The sequence below is a fragment of the Amphiprion ocellaris genome, chromosome 15 (genome assembly GCF_022539595.1).
Source record: "Amphiprion ocellaris isolate individual 3 ecotype Okinawa chromosome 15, ASM2253959v1, whole genome shotgun sequence".
Lineage (NCBI taxonomy): Eukaryota > Metazoa > Chordata > Actinopteri > Pomacentridae > Amphiprion > Amphiprion ocellaris.
This window is the reverse complement of record NC_072780.1, coordinates 15,788,215-15,811,398: the sequence shown is the minus strand read 5'-3', so window position 1 is coordinate 15,811,398 and position 23,184 is coordinate 15,788,215. Positions and strand designations below refer to the sequence as shown.

At 40.1% G+C, this 23,184-nt stretch overlaps 1 protein-coding gene across 1 annotated transcript; it reads right to left on the bottom strand.

Moving 5' to 3' along the window:
* Positions 1 to 4,396: 4,396 nt before the first annotated feature.
* Positions 4,397 to 19,927, bottom strand: sh3bp5a (SH3-domain binding protein 5a (BTK-associated)). The gene is made up of 9 exons (XM_035950738.2): positions 19,577 to 19,927; positions 19,148 to 19,210; positions 14,445 to 14,573; positions 9,530 to 9,694; positions 9,269 to 9,399; positions 8,929 to 8,971; positions 7,233 to 7,449; positions 6,736 to 7,113; positions 4,397 to 5,617 (listed from the first exon to the last, which is right to left on the bottom strand). The coding sequence occupies exons 1-9, from the start codon at positions 19,652 to 19,654 to the stop codon at positions 5,442 to 5,444; spliced, it is 1,380 nt and encodes a 459-aa protein (XP_035806631.2). The 5' UTR covers positions 19,655 to 19,927; the 3' UTR covers positions 4,397 to 5,441.
* Positions 19,928 to 23,184: the final 3,257 nt, after the last annotated feature.

Genomic DNA, 23,184 nt, shown 5'->3' with positions numbered 1-23,184 from the left:
ATTTATTTTTAGTTTTATTTTTAGAGCAGAGAGTGAGCAGCTGAGCCACATACATGACATTGCAGAGCAGGAATGGAAAGCTGTTAGCATGACAACAAAAACAGGAGCTGTTTACCTTGAGGTCATTGCTTGACTGTTGAATTTAAATCAGATTTTTTTTTTAATTCAATCAAAACATTAAAAATAACATTCTTGTGTGCTTAGTACCAAACAGTTTTGTTGTGCCACTGTAATAAATTTAATTTATATCTTCAGAGTTGGGACTAAAACATTATCAAAGTGTAATTCCTTTTACTTGACCAAAACTGTAGCATCTTAATCTAAATATTTAACTCAAATGTCCCCTGAGTCAGCAGTTTATTTTTATGTTATGAATGTCCATTTGCGATTTCTGATGAATCTCCAAAACAATGTAAGAGAAGGGAATCTCATTTGTTCTGCTCACAGCTTTCAAAAAAAGGCATTTTAAAAAAAAGTAACTCTGGGTAAGTCATAGCAGGATAAAAGTGTAGCTCACTCTGACTCAGTATGCATTTCTCTGTTATTCAGATTAAATCATAGTAGGACCTGACAGTATGTTATTTAACACATCTAATGGTGATTAGATCACCATGTTCCACCACTGAGGTGAGAAAAAAAAAACAGAGACCTTCAGCTAATCAAAACAGTAACTATTTGTCAAATTACAAAGTGACAAGAACCATGTTTCATACCACATACAGCTTTATATTTGACATAAAATCTTTTCATTAAGTGTCTTCCAAAAGTTAAAAATATATTCATACTAAAAAAAATTTTTAACAAATATAAATAATAGTTAAACATCAGCTTTAAATTAACACGATAAACATGTTTAAACCAAATAGATTATCCAGTAAATAAAGATAAGTTATTGAAAAAACACCAAGTGAAAATCTATTATCAGTCAATAAGGGGTTTCATATGATAGATCCAATAGTGTTTCCTCCTGAAGAGTAAAACATCCAGGTTGTTGGAGTGATAATTTTTCTATTCCAATATATCTTACTGAGGAAAAGGAGATTATAATGCAATTAACAAAATAGAGTGCTGCTGGATAACTTGTGTTTTCACTTCCAAAAATGCTTCTCTGTTCAGCAATATGAATTTTTAGTGCTCAGCATGTCTTCCAATGTATGACACATCACAAGTAATGAAGTAAATGATTGACCCAGTGTCACATGAGATAATTATTTTATAGGGATTTCTTTACGTGTGTGAGGATGAAGTTGTAAAAAGCTGAAAGAATCATTTCTCTAACAACAGTTGCTGCAGCAGCGGTTGCCATCAGGGGTGTGTGCTGAAGTACCGTGAGCTGGTATTAACTGGGGAAGAGGTGAATGTGAGTGTACTAATGGGTCTCTGGAGTTTTTATATCTCTTATTTACCATGAAAGGTTGTTGTTGAATACATCCATGAGCTGATGATCAGATTCTAGTATATGTCTCTTTACCTGTTCTGTACTAAACTATAAAATGCAATTCAAGGGACCACCACTTAATTAAACACATAGCTACAAGATTTTTAAAAAAATCAAATTTATTAATTTAGATAAACTTTTAATTTGCCTTTTAGGTTCAAACTTTAGAGTTTGATGAGTTGGGTTGACATACTAATGTTGGTAATTGCATGAAATTAATTTCTGAGTTACTTCATTTAAAGAATAATAATCAAGTTGTAGAAACTCACCGTAATTGGCTTCAATTTTTCTTCACCCCTCTCCTACCTATTTAATATGTCTGCACTATTTCAGATTGTGTGTTCGAGGGCCTGAGCTGAGGCTGAGCAAATATGATGCAGAGGACGTGTTTAGGTGAGGGTCAGGTCTTTTACGAATAAATTCCACTAAAACAATGGATTTGGAAATGTTTTTGATATGACCAACAGTGCACTCATGTACAGAGTTTAGGCTACACTTCCACATGTAACTAATACTGACATTTGGATATCCTACTCTTCAGTTTAACAAACGATTGTATGAGAATGATAAAGTTTGACAAATCTGTTCAGCTTTAGAGGGCTTATTATGTGTATTTATAATTTGTGGGAAAATTTAAACTTTTGTTGTTTCTGCTTTGAGGATTTATATTGAACTTTAGTTTAAAATTAATTACCAGCTATTTGTTGTTGAATTAACTAATTTCTTAAAAGCTACTAAAAGCAAGAACACATCTAGTTTGAGACAGTTTGTCAGCTTTAAAACTTAATAATTCAAGAATTTTATTGCTGAGCCCAATAAAATCTCATTTAATTTAATTATAGTTTACTTTGTTGTATTTATTTTTATTTTAGTGGCAGCATCATTGAGGACAGCTCTCTTCTATCCTCTTCGCTGCTGTTTTTTTCATCATGTGTTCATGGTAAAATCTTCACTTTCTGGGAAAATACATTTTAATCTGAAACACTGACTAACAGGGTGATTATGTTTGGCGATGATAAGGCAAAATCAAATTCTCAGACTGTGTTTATAACATTTTGGAAGATACTTAACCAAAAGCATTGTGTGTATAATGTAAAGCTTTATGTGGTGTATGTAACATGGTAGTTTTTGTTACTTTAAAGTAAGGTGAATGGCTGTAGCTCTTGTCAGTGTTGATCAGCTGAAAGCCTCTTGTTTTTTTTTTTTTCTCACGCCAGGAGTGGAACGTGATGATCTCATCACCATCAAATGTTTCACAAGGATTTTCTCTTTTATTACACAAACATTTCAGCAAAGAGTATTTCTGAAAGGCTTTGAGGCGAGAAATAAGATTTCACCACCATTAGCTAACACAATGTAGCATTAGAACACAGGAGTGATGGTTGCTGGAAATGTTTCTCTGTACCCCTATGGAGATATTCCATTAAAAATCAGCCGTTTCCAGCAAGAATGCTCATTTACCACATTAACAATTAAACTTCATTGAAAAAAATTGCTTTTCTTTCAAAAATAAGGACATTTCTATGTGACCCCAAACTTTTGAACGGTAGTGTATGTACTGTAGATATTTACATAATGGGCTTTCCTATTCCCTGAAACGGGTGAATTTCAAACCGAAGAGAGTATGTTTCGCAAATGGACCTTAAGAATAAAGACAAAAACCCAAACTGTGCACTAGATGTCAGTGTCTGCCGTGGTTATAATGCTGTTGACTACTGCAGGGCCTGAATCCAGAGCTAATCTGGCACAGATATTGAAATCACAGGATGCCACATAACTGAAAGTAGCTTGCTCTCATGAGCATGTGCAGACAGGCAGAAGAAAGACAGGACTGGAAGACACAGTTACAAAGTGAAATAAGCTGTTCTGCACTCAACTTTGTCATGAGGCAGTTTCAGAGCACTAACTGAAGTCATGAGATAACAGTCCAACAGCTGAGGACATAAAACAGTCAGTCAGTGTTTGTTCAGAGCAAAATAACAGCTGAATGAAAGAGGAATACTCAGCAGAAAAACCACAGAACGACATTATCTAATAGCCACTTTGTAGAACATTTCTAGGACTGCTAATGGTAACGTAATTATGATGCTACAAAGAAAGAATCATGATGAGGTAAATTTAGATTTAGCAGAACTGATTATTGTTGTGTAGTTTCACGACTTGCAAGGTCGTGTTGGGAAAAGCTGTTATTTGTTCTGTACTTTTCAGTGCACAAAGTTGGCAACTGTGGCAATACAAGACAGCTGTCCTGCTGTTACACAAGAGTTCTCCGCAAGAAACCAAACACTCGTCCAAGTTAAACGGGGTCAGCAGAGGGAATAGGGTCATTTAAGAGGTTTGACCACAAAAACTGTCCCAGCTGATCATTCACAATACAACAATTATTTTTGTGTGCTACAAGTTTTCTGAAATGTTATGTTAAAAATGCAAATGAGGATACAGTCAGCGTCACAAGCTTCTTGTTTCATTTTCAAGTTTAAAAGTTGTACAGCAGAGATTTAGGATAACTAAATCTAACCCTATAAATCAGAAACTTCTGAGAAACAAAAACAGCCAGAAAAAAAAAAAAAATTTGCTATGTTTTTAGGACAAAAATGTTCCAGAAATCAGATTAGAGATAGGAATAAAAATGGAGAGTTTGTTGTATAAGAGCTACTGAGGAGGAGATTTCTGGTTCAGATTATGAGAAAAAAACTCATTTTGAGAAAACAGCCTTTAAAGATATGTAATGTAATTTAAATCTAGATATGCAAAGAAACTAAAAGTGTTTTTTAAAGATGCATGCAAGAAGACATGTTATGGAAAAGTAATTGACCAGTGCATGAAAAACAATGTGTTTTCCTGTAGTGTCTGACTCTAACTGCAAATTTTTACATTCTTCTGGTTAACAGGACAAACCTGTCACTTCCAGAACACTCGCAAGAACCTCAAGAGACAGGAACCACAGTAAGTCTAATGTTTATCACATGAAACACGTTTATTGCCTATTTTGTGTTAAACAATTACAACAGTAACCACAAAACATTGTTCATATACAAGAATACAGGAGTATAAATATAGAATATCTGTACTACAGGGTAGTATTTGAACATTTGTCAAAAGCACAACAGACACACATTCAAAAAATCATCCACACAAACAAACCACCTGAGAATGCGGTTTGCACTTTGCACTCGACAACACACTCACTCACTCACTCATTCACGACTGTAAATGGAAGACCATTCTAAGTCTCTTTAGTGCTCAGAGTACTGCTTGCACTCCAGTTTTTTTCCTTGTTGACTATTTCTCCACAGTTGAATCCACACTCAACAGAATAAATTGAAAAGGGTTGAGAAATAAAGGCAGAACATGACAGAAACCTCCATCAGACAGCTTGATTTTGTCCCATTTCAATCCTTATTTGAAGCCAGTAGAGGCTCTTTTTTTCACATAAATACAAAATGTGTCTTAGTGGTGCCAACAGTTGCATGTTAACATCAATTAAAGTTTACTACATTAATGTGGACACGTCACTGCATGGCTGTGGATGAGTTACATCATCGCTGAAATGACTGACAGCCTCTACAACATGGACAGAATATTTGTCATAGTGCTGCACTACACAGAGAGATTTATGGCACAAAAGAAGAACATAGTCTTCTCTGGACAAATACAGATGAAAGAAAATCCATCAAGTGGCAAATCTCTTTGTAATATGGATCATGGAGCCTTATGAGAAATGCAGTCCTTTAAATGACACTAGTCCTAATACCACAGGTTTGATCATCCTGTCCCCGATCACATCTGTTCACAATAAATCCACTATTTATTTAACACAATATACTGATGTCAAATCCATATAGCACCTTTCATGTGACACCACTGATGTTCAGACAACACTGAGACAATGTCATACAGGTTTGCAGCTTGCTGTCTCATTGCTTTCTGTGGCTTCTGACAGTAAGTCCTTTCCGAGGCTTGAAGCTGAGCACAGTGAGTGTTGAAAGCACGACAAACGTCTTTAGACACCGTTGAACAGCAGAATGGCAGTGGCGGCACTGGGAGAGGAGATTTCAGGGTTAATAAAATGGGGGTCTTGTTCATCCCCAGAGTCCGCTTCTTGTTCTTGTGCTACAGTCAAAGATAGCTTGTTCAGACCGGCTTCTAATGTCGCCTCGGCTCCCTCTGCTCTGTCACCTGCAACACACAAGAAAAAAAAGAATGCATGCATCTGTTAATAAATCTGCAAATGAACAAAGTATAAAGTACTACGCTTAAGTAAAAATATCAGGTACTTGTACTTCCATTTAAACGCTACTTTATACTTCAACAACATTGAAACCACTATAACATCACCCCCCATGCAACAGAACTTTCTTATGGCAGCAACTGGTCATGAACACAACAAAGGTCCCAAGGTGTTGGCCTAAGTTGCAAACTGCCCAGATCCCAATCTAATCTACCATCCAAGGGATGGAGGCTCCACCCTGCAACCCACAGGGTCCACTGCCAGCACCACAGTGCTCCGACTATTCAGTTGTTTTGGCAGCATGAGTGGGACCGAACCAATATACGGCAGACGTAATGTTGTGGCTGGATCAACTAGTCAGACAAAAATACTGTACTTTTTACTCTCTCACTCCATTTCTACAGCTACAAATGCTGGTCCCTGTTCAGATGAAGATTTCACAACCAAAACATACAATCAGCTTCCAAAATATGATGCAATGTGACAAAATAAACTACCCATCAGTTTAAAGATAGTTAAAATAAGCTGAAAGTTACCAAAAGGCAGAGACAGGACCATTTTTTTTCTGAGCGTGGAATCCCTTTAGTAACATAAGTTACTTATGTACATTATATTGATAGTATTTACAGGACTGCTACTTTTACGCACAAATAAATAACCGCTCTGAGCACTTCCTCCATGACTGAATGTGCTGAATGGAAAAATTCCAACTTACAAGGCACTGATGTTACTGCTGTTAATGATTTTAACTTTTTTTTTGGAACAAATTTGATATATCCACTTCATGGGGGAGCTTTAGAGGTGCTGACAAGCATATTTCTAAGTTTTCTACAGCCGTCACCCCCTACTTTCAGTCTGTAATTTCAGATAAACCAATCATCTCTTGTTCCCACCTCTGTATTTAACACACAGGCATGAAACTAAAGGAAATTTTCAAATCTCACTCAAAAAAATCTAATCAATAAGTGTACCTCCCAATATATTTAAGTGGAGCTTTAAGGTAAGCACAAATACAAAACATTCCCAAGATATGAGGTGAAGCTTCACATTAGAAGTCAGTGGTCACCTCTCTCCTGGTCGCAGTCTGGAGAGGAAGCTCCACTGCACTGGCTGCGAGGGCCCAGGAGAGGTGAGGCATGGCCAGAACCGCACACTGAGTCTGGGCTGTGAGAGCCACGGGGGCTCGCTAACTCCAGGCCACCGGGACAGGAGGAGGACTGGATGGTGGAAGATGGAGAGGAGGAGAGGCAGGAGGAGGAGGATGAGGAGGAGGGTAAAGGGCTGGGCATGTCGAGTGGGGTGGAGGCAGAGGTGGAGGGATGGGAGCAGGAAGAGGAAGAAGGCGAGGAGGGCATTGGTCGGGGAGAGGAGATGGAGTGAGTGTCGGCCTCCTCCTCTGAGCTGCTACTGTGACTGCCCTCTTCGTCAATGGACACTGACACCACTGAAACACACACAGATATGAACTTTAAACATGCAGACACACAGATGCACCAGCGAAACAACAAACACTGGACTGATGAAGTGGATGATTACTGATCTCAGAGCGCTGGTTATACTCACTTGAGAGGCCGTCTGACTCCATCTTGAAGTTGGCGATGTCCTCGTTACCTCCGTCTCCTTCGGCACCAACGCCTTGCTCCCTGGTTCCCATGGCGAGGGAGCGTCGCTGGGCGTGGATCTCCTCCGAGATGCTCTCCAGGTTGCGTAGCGCCGCACGGTACTCGGCCTTGGCAACAACTAGTTTGGCCTGACGTTCGTCCACATGACGCTTCAGTTGCTATGAGAAATCAATCGGAGTTTCTCAGCAAACTTTGACTACTAGTAAAACTGTTTGCAAATATGAATTATACACATTCATGAAAACAGTTTTATCAGGCTGTGTGGCATTTAAACACTGAGTATTGTTTCCTAAGCAGATGGCAAAATGTATGTTCCAAATGACATAAATCTGCCATCTGCCCAAGACTGTGAGAGTCTGTGTGAAAATCTCCATGGTCAGCTGTAAACTGACAAAATTGTGTCTGTGTGAATGCTATTCCAAAAGCAGCAGTGCAAATGCTTGGCAGTAGTGTGCTTGTGTGGAATACATACAAAACATATGTCATATAGGTGTCTTATAATATTGAGATGGGTTTTCTTAGTGCTTGCAGGGTAGTTTGCATTATTGCCTGTTACTAAAAAGCTTCTGGGTTCAAGCGCTCCCTTTGTCCTGGTGGGTTTCCTCTGGATGCTCTGGCTTCCCCCCAGAGTCAAAAGAGATGTATGATAGACTAAATGGTGATCCTAACTCATCTGTCTCTCTGCATTGGCCCTGCAATGGACTGGCGATATATTCAATTCAATTCAATTTTATTTATATAGCGCCAATTACAGTCAAATTGTCTCGAGACGCTTTACAGAACCCATATGCCTGACCCCCAGAGCAAGCCAAAAGGCGACAGTGGGTCCAGAGTGTAAACTGCTTCTTGCCAGAATGTCAGCTAGGAAAGGCTCCCTAAACCCCCGTGACTCTCGGACGGATAAAGTGGAATTAGTAGATGGATGGATGACTTTTGAATATTTTCCAGAAATGCATCAGCAACTTGCTACAAACAACAAACATTTTAGTGAACCTGCAGTAAAAAAATGTAATTAAAAATCATTTGTTTGCATGTTAGCCAGAAGTCCACCACAAGTTTGCCACAAATCTAATTTGCAGATGAAAATATGACCTTGCTGCAATTTTGTGGCAATTGCCAGACGTTATCTACAGCTGTCTACTAGAAACCTTGAGTTTTTATGAGATCGGACTCCAAGCAGATTAGAAAGTAGTATAATTTAATAACCATGGTATCTACAGCTATCCATACAACCACAGTCGTTGTAATGGCTCTGTGAAGCTGATCTTAGGCACAGTGGTGTTTACTAGTAGAGCTGCACAGACTCACAATTACCATGCTAACACACCAATATTCAACAGGTATAATGCCTATCTAATGTACATCACGTTGGTTTAGCACATTAAGCATGCAAAAGTACAGGTGAGACTGATGGGAATTTTGTAGGTACTTAGTCATAAACCAAAAAAAATTGACAAATTCAACCTAAAGATCTAAATGTGACGCAAGATGGATGTGATAAAATGTGAGATATTTCAGTCTGGATCGAGGTGGTAAACCTACAAATCAACACATCAATATTAGCAATGTTAAATATGCATAATCCACATACTTAGCCATGCTAATAAGTTTAAATGTTCAACTGGGTATATACATACCTCAAGCTGTAGATAATACTTGGCTTTCAGTTCAAAATATGGTCTGCAGGGAGAGAACAAGAAGAAAAGCTGAGAGGGGAGGGACAAACTTTGCCAGTCATCATTGGAGGAACTGCTAGAAGAATAACACTCCTCTGTGAGCACTCACATTCCTTGGCTCTTGCAAAGGGAGTCACCCCAACACTGCACAAGCAACACACAAAACATCTGGATTGCATCAGATGACATTAACATAGCCCCAATGTCTCACACACACACTCACACACATAAAGAGGCCAAAGCAGGGGGAAGCTCATGACCATCAATTCTACTTTATCACAAAGGAAACACAAGCACAGACCTGGATTTATTGATGGAGCGCTTTAGTTTCTTCTCTAACTGCCTCATGTGGCTGATACAGGAGTTGTAGTTGGCTGCTGTTTTTTTGTGTTCAGCTTCACTGCGCGTTCTCGCCTGCTCTGCCTCCATCACCTGAAGCGATCGAGAAAAAAGGGTTTAAGTGTATAAATCAGGCAAACTTTCACTGTCTCCAGAGGCAGAAGCTGTATAAACCTTCTGTTGCAAGAATGGGGCTTTATTTTGGCTTGCATTATGCACATACTCTCTGTGTGGCATGGTTGAGCATTTCCTGCCAGGCGGAGTCGAACTGGCGGGTGTCCTCCTCCAGCAGCCTCTCCTCAGCCAGGGCGATGGTTTCTTTGGCTGCCCGCAGGATCTCCACTGCTCGCTGGAATTCCTGAGTGGCCTTTTGGGCTTCAACCTGGGCCTGGAGTTAAGAAAGAAAGGACGGACAGTTATAATTTATCCAATGCTGACTGGAAGCCAAAATACAAGACAAAATTCAGCTTTCAGGCGGTAAATATTGCTTCTGAAACATGTGATTTCACTTAATTCTGATGTCATGACAGCTGACAAAAGATGACGTAAAGTTGAAACCACAGCGTTGTGACAAAGGGATTGCTCTTACACAACATGAATCGAGCAGACGTCCTTGTGTGTGTAATTTATGTCCTACAGTACATTTCCTCTGACGGAACCATGGCTGATTTCTTCTGACAGCCAAAGAGGAACTGAAGAGACTTGGCACTGCACACACACTTGTACAGAAAGACGACCATGCCCTGATCCGATAGACAAACAGAAGCTTTGTCACTAAAGAAATCTGACACATTATCAGTGGGCTCTTCCTGCCCACTGTCACAGTCAATAGGAGGATTATTCTCATCATGCTGGACATATTTGGACCCACTCTCTCCGCTCTGATAGGCGTGACTTAAAGGTCAGCGGTCGGCTGAAAGCCAGGATTAAGCAGTTACAGTAACTCCAATCGGATTTCCTCGAATAAGATAAAAATAATCTGGAAATTTTGGTTATCCCAGATGTTCATATTTAGAAAAGAGTCCTTAAACTTGGAGGAAGATAAAAGTGAGCCCATGTTTAAAAACTAACATTAGGAAAGCCTATGAAAATGCATTAACCATACTGAGGACATATCATAGACATTTATTGTAGCATTTTGGAGAAAGATGGACATTAAAGGAATGAAAATAAAATAAAAACACTGCATGCTTTTTCATACAAACTTGCCTTAAATATTACATCTTAAAATATTCCATTCAAATTGACGATGATGTTACATTAAACTTTTTCATCCTGCTACACATCTTGATGACTTTTATCTTAAGAAACCCCAGTGGTTTACAATTGAAGAGATTCTCTATGTCTCTATGTTTTATTATTTAATTTGCATCAAACACATCCAAAATGATGCACTGATGCCTTTAGTCCTTTATGGGGTTCCTGGGCATTTTAAAAAATTGTTTAAGAGTTAATTGAACATATTTTGAGTAAAAGGAGTTTGTTTAAAGTAGTGTGTAACCGTCTGACATTTTATAAATATCCTGTCTGTCATTATGCTCCTTTAACTGTATTGTCTGTCTGTACTGACTGTACACTACAATGGAAGCAAACTTTCTCATCTGGTTTGTTTTTCTATCCCTCAATGTTATCAATAGGTTATTGTTGTGACTAAATGATCATTTTATGGTGAAATAAAGCCAGCCATTCATCTGAACACTTCACCATTTCACAGTTCCAAACACAATGTAAATGTGAAATGGAACCAGGGTGTTTCTATACAAAAATATTTCCTGTCAACATGTACGCATTACACACTGGTATTTTTATTGTAGAAAAGTTGGAGCAAGAATGTAGCACATTAACACCGGATCCACTGTATAATAAAAGGGCTAAAATGCTCTCTCGCTATTAGACTAGTTTGGGTTAGATTATTTAAATTTGCCTTCATGTATTTCAGCGTCTTTGAGCTTTTGGAAAAGCGCTTTATAAATAAAATTTATTATTATTATTATGTATTTTGGCATCTTGGAGAAACTGAGCAGAAACTTGTATTTAGAGTTGTGTGATCTAATACCTGTATGTGTCTTGACCATATATAAAGATGAATGAACCCATCGTTCATAGATTTCCTGAGCAGTGGTTTTGAAGCTGAATGTGGTGTCTGGAGGTAAAACTTACAACTAGACTGCAGGGGGAAATAGTGTGTACGCTTGGCATTAGTGTGTATCCAGAATACGTAGCAGTGAACAGAGTCTTCCAAGTGAATTCCTGTGGACTGGAAAAGTAGTATACAACAACAACGACACATCTGTGTGTGTCCACAGCTGTTTGTATGATGATCTTTAAGCCCAGATACGATTTAAACATGTTAGTTGTATATAAATTTAACATCTATACAGTTGGCATGAGTGGGGCATTTAGCTATAGAAACAGAATACATGTTTTTATATCCGGCTGCAAACATGTTTATTTCTGCTGTAAAGTTGAGCATTTTAACATGGGGATCTATGGGGATTGACTCACTTTGGGAGCCAGCCTCAAGTGGACATTTGTGAAACTGCAGTTTTTTCACTTCTATGTTGACTTCATTTTTCAGCTATGGAAGTTGCTGCTTAAAATCTACCAAGTCTCAAGAAAATAAATAGGTACTCAGCAACATGTGTTCACCATAGACATGGTTGGTGTCCACCAACTTATTGGCAACTTTGTTTGCTGAATGCTGTAAGCTAAACAGTTAGCATACACTGTGTTTGTCAGAACCTTTTAGTTAAAACAGCTGCTTGCGACTGGAGATGATGAGAGTGGCGACGGTGAACTTAAGTTGTGGGTCGTAACACCAGAAGAATCAGGTGAAAGAGTCTGAAACACTCCACTGCACTGAAGGGAAATGCAGAATGACGAGACTCTCTGTGTGTTAGCCCCCAGGAGTGACACATTTCACATTAAACAGCTTTAATAGACCAGACTCCTAAAAGGTCAGTGTCCTTCAGCTGTTACACTTTTTCTCACGGCCTTCTCTGGCCTTCTGCATTAACCCCTGTAGCATGACCCCTGCCACTGTCAGCCATGTTTAAGATAAAACCTCCACCAGTGACGTGAGCAGGCAGAGGTCTGCATCGCCTCACTCAAAATGTAGAAACCAGAAAAGCTGGCATCCTCTGCGTTGGTATTGTTATGATATCAGGGTGTGTCAGCGGTTTGATATGCTATCCAGGGTTGTAAGGGCCCCTTTGGGAAGGTGAAGCGATAGAGGAGAGGAGTGGGAAGATAACAGTTGCTCGTTGCATGCAATCTGTTAGCTTGACAAACTGGTAAAGACGAATCCTAACTCTTTGTCCCTCATATGACCCATTTCCCAGGCTCTGTGAGGAGAGGGGTTGCAGGGGAAACAGAAGGAGGATGATGGATATTTAATGAAAGGAAAACATGAAGGAGAAACAGAGAAGTGACAGAGGCTTTAAAGCTGCATGCATCCTTGTTGTTATATATCAAGGTGGAGACTAAAACGCCAGGACTTCCTGGACAGAGCAGCCTTCCTCATGCGTCACTTTGTGAAACTTCTGCTGTTTCTTTTCTGTTAAACAGCTGACAAATCTTTGACGCCCCGTTGAGCAGCATGCATCAGAGCTGGAGGACACAATTTGGTGTTATCTTTACAGCACAAAAGCCTGCTGAGCTTCAGACAGTATGCAAATGATGAGCTTTGTTATCAGTTAATTAACTCGATGTCACTGAGCGCACATTATATGACACTCTGAACCACACAATAGGATGCTTTTCTCTCTGTAATACCATGACACACTGTCACCCCACGATATGCACCAGGAGCGTAAAAATCATCCTACAGAAGGATGTTTTTGATGTGTGAGCGCGTGTGTGAGTGTGCACGTGACTCCTTTATAATTCATGTGTCAGACACTGTCATCCTGTCTGACGCCTTTGTCTTTTGAAATTCACCCTGTTTACAGTTTACCAAGATGACAAATGGAGGGCAAAGAGGTGAGACAGAGGGTGAGGGTGGGGGACAGAGAGCCAGACAGACAGGCAGTGGTGCAGAAGAGAATGCTGGGTAAAAAGGGACAAAAGATAGGACAGTACAGGCAAATTCCTACACACCAGCCCCCCCAAAGTCTGCTGGAATGTAAGGGGGAAAACATGGGGGGTTGGGGGGGGGGTACGTACGATACTGTGTGTTTGTGCGGGAGGGTCAGTGAGCGTATGTATTTGAATCCTTTTAAAATAGGTCAGGTATTAAATATGAAATATTCATCCATAAATCATGACCAGACAACACACCAGTTTAACCCGAGGCCTTGATCAGCTTTGCTCTATTTAAATCCCCTGATCACACACACACACACACACACACACACGCATGCATACCTACACATACACGAGCCTACAGAGGGCTTGTCATCCTTTCACGTGAACGCAGGTCCTATCAAAATTCAAAACCTCCCAGTAATCCCTGCCACTCACGTGTTGCCGTCAGAAGCAGATGCCACTGGCAGGTAGTTTGTCATATTGCAACAGAGTGAAGCAAGGACAAACACAAACACACACATAAATACACAGTCTATTTCCGTTTAACAGCTCAGCTCTGACACACAAATGTCAGCCTTCTGATGTATGACTCATAAGCTGCTTCTTTATTGGCTAGAATGGAGGAGGCTGCTGGACTCTACATTTCTGTCCAATCAGATCAAAGCCTCTACAGGCTGGAGCAACTAGACAGTAAAGTACATGACCCACCGGAGAAGGAACAGCACAGTTTAATGGACAAACCACTGGGAGAGTTGTCCTACTTTGTATCTACCTGCAAGAGTGCATCAAACATGGCAAGACCTCCAAGATTCAGGAAAAAGACAAGTCAGATCATGCAAAATGCTGCGAGGGTATCAGTTTCTCCTCCACACAGAGATTGTGTGTGACATTAGCTTAGGATGCAGAGGTGTGACTGAGTTTAAAAATAGACACCACGTGACTGTGCTCCCTTTAAGTAGATATAAGCAGAGCTCTTTAAACTTCTCACTGCTAATCCTCAGTAAGCCTGCCCTCACACTTTCTGTCTGCCGACCTCACAGTCACTCCGGCTTTCCTTTGCCCCTGTGTGTGTGTGTGTGTGTGTGTGTGTGTGTGGGTGGGTGTGTGTGTACCTGTCTTGCCACTTTGCGGGCTTCCCAGTAGGGTTTGGAGTCATCCACAGCTCGTCCGATCCTCTTCACCTGCTCGTCCAGCTTCACTGTTGCTTCTACCAGCACTGCTCGAAACCGCTGACGGCAGTCCTGCACACATGCAAACAGATGTCAGAAATGAGCATCTGAACTTATTATGTGAAACTGTGAGCACATTGTTCATCGCTCATTGCTCATTGTGAACATGTTCGCATGTTGACGTTAGCATTTAGCTCAGAGCACCACCGTGTCATTAGTGTGGCTGTGTTTTCCCTTGTGTGTAATATTTTAAGTCACAATTTGACCCTCATGGATAGTCCTGTTCTGTTGGCCCTGATAAATTTGGCCTTGTGCCTCCAAAGCAGCTCAAATCAAGTCTTGGCTGAACTAATACCCAAATACAAGAACATGCATTACCACGCACAGCTGTGCACAGCTGTACAGTATCTCAGTCATGGCTTTTTGTTGCAATGGTTGCTTTTACCCGCAGTGCTGATGAGCTGCTATGCATTCATTGGTGGTGAACTGATGAATATTCGTGAGTTACGATAAAAGTCATGGCATCTGTGTGTGTGTGTGTGTGTGTGTGTGTGTGTGTGTGTGTGTGTGTGTGTGTGTGTGTGTGTGTGTTTGTGTGTGTGTGTGTGTGTGTGTGTGTGTACATTCTTTACCATAAAGGCCAAAGTGACACTGACAGTACATTTATTATTCATAGATATGATCTGTCATGGAATCTATCAGACAGGTTTACTGACGCCGGCCACCTGTTTGTATGTTTGTCAATGTGTGTGTCTGTGTGTAGTTGTCAACTATCTCTGAGAGCACCAGTTTGAGTTTTGGATCGTATGTGTGAGGACATTTTGGCCAGTTCTCACTATTTTCTACATTCCCTCAAAGTCTTCAGGCTTGGTTTCAGGGTTGAGGTTTAGGTTTTAGGTTTGGTTTAGTTTGGGGTTAGGTTGAGGATAACCTCCAGCTGATCTAAAATGTTGCAGCCAGAGCACTGACAGGAACTATAACGACAGAGATCATATTTCTCCCATATTAGCATCGCTTCATTGCCTACAATGACCCTCATTTCCTTTACTACCATTGCATATCCCTAACTTTATATCTTCTTTCGCCCTCTCTCTAGTTTGTGTTTGTCTTCTCTGCAGGTATCTCTGGCTGCAGAGCTACAGGTTTCTGCTCCTGGCCTCCCTGAAATGGCCAGCGTTGTGTGGTTTCTTACTGTTGAAAGAGAGTGCTTTTCTTTCAGACTGTCACCAAAGAGTAGCTCAAGGGGAATCGTTTGGAAATTGTAAGGTATTCCCCCTTATTATGTTAAGTGCCCTGAGACGACTTATGCTGTAAATTGGCACTAAATGAATAAAACGGACGCAAATTGAATTAGCGGTTAAGGCAAGGGGCTTGGGAATGCATTATGTCAATGACTGAAAACCCTACAAACACAAAAACAAGAAGAACTGACATGAATGGTGTATATGTGTGCGTGTGTGTGTGTATGTGCATGGGGCTTTTCTTAAACTACACCCCCTCCCTATCCAATTCCCCACTGTTCATTTGGAGAGTCTGCCATGTTAAGGGCTGTAACAAGTGAGTAGAAATAGGTTATAAAACCTTCCAACAGTGAGTCTACATCGATGCTGACTTAGACTGTGTCCACAATAATACATACAAAACAACAACTTTCCCGTTCAGACGAGTGTTTTAGAATTGTTTCAGAAATAATCCCTGTCTATAGTAACTCGCCTGAAAACATAAATCCCATGACTGTTCATCTACGCTGGTCATGCACATACCAGCGTGAAGAAGAAGCAGAAGAATGGTTGGTTAGTTGTAGAGGTAACAGGGGTGTGATAAATCAGAGTGTCTGAGAAATCGGAACAGTGGTAGGTCTGTATTGACTGATCTAAAACTGCATTTGCTTGTGGCCAAAAAGCCAAAACAAAAAGAAAAAGTATAGTTCTAAAAATGTACCCATAGATATGTGAACAAGGCCTTACTAGCATCATGCAACACCATGTTGTGTTTGTCATGAAACAAACTGTACAAATATAACTTCTGAACAGCTACCTGCTAACTTAAAAGTAGTAAAGTCTAGAAAACGGTAGTCTTGCATAGTTAGACTATTCTCTGCACTGTGTAGAATGGTCTAGCTGCATTTCATTATATTTCTACTATGGATGAAAAAAATGTTAAGATGTGTTTGCAGTTCTTCGTTTTCACTGAAAGTAGTGATGGAGGAATTGTTCTGTTTGGAAAAAAAAGCAGGGCTGCCTTATTGCACAATCCAAACCTTCAGCAAAGCCTGATTCAGCGTGCAGGTTGTCGCTCAGAAGTCGTTGTTCTTGTTTCCCCAAGTGACCGATTTTCAAAACAGCAACACATATACAGCGGAAAGAGAGGAAAAAGCTGTTGCAAAAAAGTAGCCAGTGGCATAAAACGCAAAATAAGTGATTGTGTAAGTATTAACACCCTTAAAGTGACTCATCCATTCCAATACAGGTACAGCACGTTTATGCTAGAAGTTACACAACTAGTGAAATGCAGATCATGAGTGCAGTGAATGTGTCTTAAGTGAGTGAAGTATGACGACACCTGTATCTGGAAGCTCCAATCACTGGTGAATCAGTGCTGCTGGTTATGACTACACCATAATAAGAAAACAACACCAAGCAACTCAGTGGAAACGTCATTGAAAAAACAAAAGTAAAAGGATAGATATAAGAAAATTTCCAAGTCACTTTGACAAGAAAGAGTCTTTTCTTGTAAAGTCAGATAACTTTGACCATGATACAATGTTGAAGAGTAAAAAAAGGGAAAATTCCAAGAAGGGTGAATACTTTATTAGGCAGTTTACCTGAATCTACGTCTGGTTGTCAGAAAAAGAAAACTGCAGATGTGTTCATTGGATTGTAAAGTGTTCTATGCTACAGAAACTGTTGTGAGAAAATTAAGAAGTGTATCAGAGTCAAAAACGGGGAGATGTTTACAAGACGTTTTCTCCATGTGTTTCTACCGGAGAAAAGTTAATCTTGTAGCTTGCCGCTGGATATATTTTATACCTTCCACCTTACAAAGGGTGCTCCATCCAGCTGTGAGTGTGACTACAAACAGAGTTCCACTCCATGTCAGAGTGGGAGTGGGGAGGGTCTTTTTTGAGAGAGGGTCCTCTATGTCTTGTAATTTGCAGAATGGGGGTTTGAAAGGCGGCGGCACCTGCATCCTGTTCACAGCACTGACGGAGGAGAAAAGAGTGCTTGAAGAGGGAAAAGGGAGAGGGTGCTACAGGAAGCGTACGTCCTGTGATATCATAATGCTTCCTGACGTCTTCCTGCAGTGACACAGCAAACAATCCAGGATTTAAATCCAGTAAAAGCACTGCTCATATATTGTAGCCGGTTCTTGACGGCACACGCTCTTGGCTAGGAGGTTTCTGTGGATTATTCCAACACACATGAATACATGCGGTCTTCCCTCTCTGCCAGGGGCACACGAGGGCTTTAGCATTGCGTTGGCAGAGTCAAGACCAGAATCTGAGCTTGGATTTAACCTCACTGCCTGAACTTCTCCTGAATCCAGTGAATCTACAGCACATCATCCTGAATCAACCCCAGGCTTTGCTGGAAAACAGCCGGCAGCCTGCCAGCGACACTTTCCACATTCCTCAGCTCCTTACTTTCATTTTGCTTCCTGATGAATCGCCTTCTCTCTTTTTCTGTTTGTTCAAGTCTGCGTGTTTATTTATAGGGTATCAATCACCTCACTGACACAGACGCTTCATGAAAACATTCCCACAGCAGTGAGAAAGTGAGTTTTCCAATGAACAATAAACAGCAGTAGATATCAGACAGGTTCAGAAATAATCATGTTTTATAACAGCTGTCCCATAGTTAGCCTGAAAATGTGAATCAAATAAAATGGTACAAATCTGAGCCACTCGTTCTGTCTTTGTCTCTGCTGTTCTGCTTCTTCCAGCTCTGGTTTGTGGAGTGTGGATGTGAGTGCAGGTCTAATGAGAAACAGAAGAGGCCTGCTCCGAGGAAAAGAAAAACTGCGGCCTAGCTCTGGAATGTTTTTGGTTTTTGCTGAACAGTAACCTAACTAGCGCACTTTCGAATGCAAACAAGCGCTTTAAAAACACATTTCCATGTACCATTCATCTTTCCACAGTTCCTCTCTTGATTTTGAAACATTTTTCCTCTTTAAAACTGTTTGATTTGTGTTTTTAAAGGAAGCCTGAGGAAGTTGCAGGGGAACGACGGAAGTACTTGGGATTTAGTCTGCTCCGAATGTGCCATTCATATATTATATTTAACATTCGGACTGCAGTTATGCGTCTTGTAGCGCTGAGTGGTTATACAGTGCAGCTGTATTTTGCAGGAGCAGCAGCTTCAGTTTTTCCACATTTTCCCTCAAAAGCAGCTCAGTCATTTAGGAAATTTCCATCTTTGCAAAACAATCCACGTGAAGCGTTTTCAAAGCAAGCACCTCGTTGCCAAGCAAATCCCTGAAACACACAAAACCCTTTCTGGAAACAAGACAGGATTTCTCACTTGTTTATGGTAAAACGTCAGATTTGAAGTCTGAAAAGTGAGAATTAGTGGCTCTGTGAGATACTGGAAGTGTTTACCCCAGCAGGCAGGGGCAATAATGATAATAATGCTGGTAATTGGTCTTACCTCCAGCTCACTCTCCCAGCGGTTAATGTCATCTGTAGACTGGTTCAACTTCTCCAGCTCTCCCTGTTTACAGACAACATGGCAGGGATGGGATGACAGGGGGAGGGAGGACTGTGCTTAAATCAGACATTGAGGTTAAACTCTGACTTCTGTTTACTGAATTACTGAGCCTGAAAGAACAAGCACCTTTGAAGCACATCTCTTCCTGAACATACTGGAGCATTTCACTGCATTCACCTCACAGTTACTTATTTTAACTGGGTTGTTATATTATGGTATTAACAATAAAGTAGTATTTTATCCGGCTTGTTCAAGAAGTATCGAGGTTAACATTTTAACAATAATCCAAACAATCTGACAATTTTCAGTTTTCATCTCAATGTCACTTCACTGGTTGCCACATCTGGACCCATTCTGACCCCGTCTCACCTGGATTCTGGGATCCACCTCTTCTTCCTCTTCGGCACACTGCAGGTCATCCTCACAGTTATTCCCGTTTGGTTCCATTCTCACAATATCTTGGCAAAGAAATGAGAGTCCTCACAGTTAACAAAGCCCGACCCCCGGGGTGCTGGGCAGGCAGAGGTGTCCGGCAGTGATCCGCCCTCTCTAACCTTTACGCAGAGCGCAGCGCATTGCTCCAGACTGCTGAAGGGTTCCGGTGGAGGCGGATAAAGCAGAGCAGTCAGTCCGGTGTCTGCAGAGACGCGCGTCCTGCCGCACGGAGATCCAGCGCGCTCTGTTGAAGGATCACCACCACCTCAGGGATCGACCACAGAGAAACTGTGGGAGAAGAAAAAGTAAAATGACCTATATTCATCAATAGAACTGCTTCGGCTTTGAATTTTCAAAATAAAAGCGTCATACAGCGCAACGTTTGGCTGAATAAGGCCATATAGTCCTCCACTCCAAAATGTGCTTTGTTCGATGTTACTTTGCTTGTGTTTGGGTTTTATTGTAGGGAATCGTACATGTTCAGTCTGACACTAGTGGACGGATTTCAAATTCACCTGCTGAAAGAGGAAAATTTCTCTGAACTCACCTTGAAACATTAAAGCCTCACTGAAAACAAGACCCAGTTAATCGTCGTGGCTCAGTCACAGCTCTCATGTAGTCCCAAATATTTCCAGCGAACAGGTTTAGTTTTTCATGTTGAATTTATACATCACACACAGACCTTGTAATATCTTAAATTCACAAATGAAGTCTATATATTGTTAACAATTTTAACCGCAATTTCTCTATGTAAGCCCAGTTTTAGCCCAAACGTTATTGGATCTTTTTGTGACTATAACAACTACTATTGTGTAGAAGTACTCAATATAAAATATAAAATGATTATTTGACTGGCCTAAAGGCTAGCTATAGTTAGTCAGAGATATTCTGGGCTAGATGACGACCAGGCACTGACAGAATCTGTTGAGCTAACTATAGCCCACTTTCATTGCATTCAATTTATTTTTCACATTATAGTAGTATAGTAGTACAAATACCTCTGTGTAAATTACACACTTTTAGCATATGTGCATAGCTGCTGAGAATGATGCTGAACCAATGGCTAGGTGTGATTTAGACATCTGCTAAACTTGCTTTTGAATCAAATTTAACATGATAATATGAAAATGTACCATGTCGTCATGTTTTAGATGTCAGATTGGTGGAATATTGATCAGTTGCTCAGTTTGGAGGCCAGTTGTGGAACATTTACAAATGTGATGGGGAAAACTGAGGCCTGCATTGTACACACAATGAGAGTAGACTCTCAGTGAAGTCAGAGACATTGAGTTATATGTAACACTTGCTCAGGACATACAGAACACTGATATGCAGGTGAGCAGGACAAGGCAAAAGCCTGATCTCATGTATCATAGCAAGCCTTAACAAAAGGCCAATGTGAAAATGACACTCATATGCTGAACAGTGTTTTTGTGGAATGTGTGTTTTTGTGCTGTCCTGTCAATGTAAACCAAGTAGAATGGTGCTGTGGAAAAGAATTTCCCCACAGGAACAATAAAGTCTAAGTCTAAAAATCATGTGCATATTCTGGAGTCTACTATTTCAAACTAGCTATCACTTCATTCAAAAAATAAATGAATGACAACATATGATTTACAGTAATTCATTAGTCTTTCAGAAGTGCAGATGGTTTCCCACTACGTAATTTTGACTTATAAATGTGGATTGTGTTAATCATACATTTAAAAAAAAAAGGTTTACATTGATTTGATTTGCGGTCATTTCAAAACATTTTGGCCCAATTTTTGACTTACATGCTTGATCTGTGGATAGTTTTTGTTGTTCTGGCATTATGAACGAATCAATCTGCCTATTATAATTTCTAATACTGTCTCTATGTAGTTGTTTTATGATATTTATGTCTGTTGTGGAAAAACCAAGGGACAAAAAATACTTATGGTAAGAATTAAATATAACATTACTCACTGTGTTTATTTATTTTTTTGCTCAGTATAATATTTTTAAAAACCCAAATCAATTGTTTTCGCCAACAGTATCCTTTTATTTTGAAATTTCACCCTCATATTTTCTGTACTTTTCAGATCTACCTTCTTGGTGCTTGACGGAGCTCCACTGTGGAGGTTTCTCTGGTTTCATTCGCCCTCTGGTGGTGAGGACTCCAGGGACCAGGGAGGGTCAGGCTGGAGGATAATGGCTGCGAGCTGGATTCATGTAAACACTGTGGCCTGAGTGTTTGTCAGGAAAGCGGTTCCCAGTAGGATGTTGTCCAGATGCCCTTAGAGTTTTGAAGGGCTGTATGGAAATAAAACAAAAAATAAAGATAGTTTTCTTGGAGTCAGTCAACAAATTTGGCAGATCATATTAATGTGAACCTGTCAGAATTATACTTCATTATAGAAAAATGACCAGTGGACCTATATACAGTCTATTAAACCCCAATGGTTAGATTTGAACAATCCTCAGGCTGTGTTTTATCCTTATATATTCGTCAGGACGTCCCTAGCACAAGGTCAAACAGACTGACTGTAAATTCTCAGAACCTTCACTCATATCTGGTGACCTTTATCAGCTGGCACAGATTATTTTTACACTGAACAATCACCACAGCTCCAAATCCTGAATCCACAACCCTGAACCACTGCATATGCGTTGCATAACTGTTAATATTTTCATTCTAGCAATGTTGTTCTCTGCTCCGTTGTCCACCAATCCCATGTACACTACCGTTCAAAAGCTTGTTTCATGTTTTCCATGAAAACTCACACTTTTATTTATGTACTAACACAATTGCACAAGGATTTTCTAATCATCAATGAGCCTTTCAACACCATTAGCTAACACAATGTAGCATTAGAACACAGGAGTGATGGTTGCTGGAAATGTTCCTCTGTACCTCTATGTAGATATTCCATTTAAAATCAGCTGTTTCCAGCTAGAATAGTCATTTACCACATTAACAATGTCTAGACTGTATTTCTGATTAATTTAATGTTATCTTCATTGAAAAAAATTGCCTTTCTTTCAATAGCAAGGACAATTCTAAGTGAGCCCAAACTGTTCAACAGTAGTGTACATAAAGTGCAAATAAACTTGCTTTTATTGTCAATAGTTCCATTGATTTCTGTTTTATCAGAATCTGCAGAATTTGTACTTAACTTTTGGTTCACTTTTAAACAAGGTCGTACACACATCTACAGCTGCAGCTATTCTCCTTTCTTTAGCCTTTGTTTAAATGCACGTGTTTATTGAGCAACTGGAGTCAGATTGCTATGTTTACACATACCGTACATGGCGAAAAAAAATCTCTAATTCTGATTTTAAGTTTAGAGGTTGATAGATAAAACAAATTATAATATATTGGATGCTGAATGTGGGTTTTTTTGTGCATGTGAGTGATTTGATGTGCAGATTGTTTAATTTTCTTGCAGATTATGTCATGGAAGCGCTGGTTTTAGTTCTCATTTGCTGGTTTTACTGGGCTCAGCATTGACAATTCCAATGAAAAGACAAAACAAAAGTACTGCCTAAGACTTAAAATCATATATCTTATTCCTTTAAGT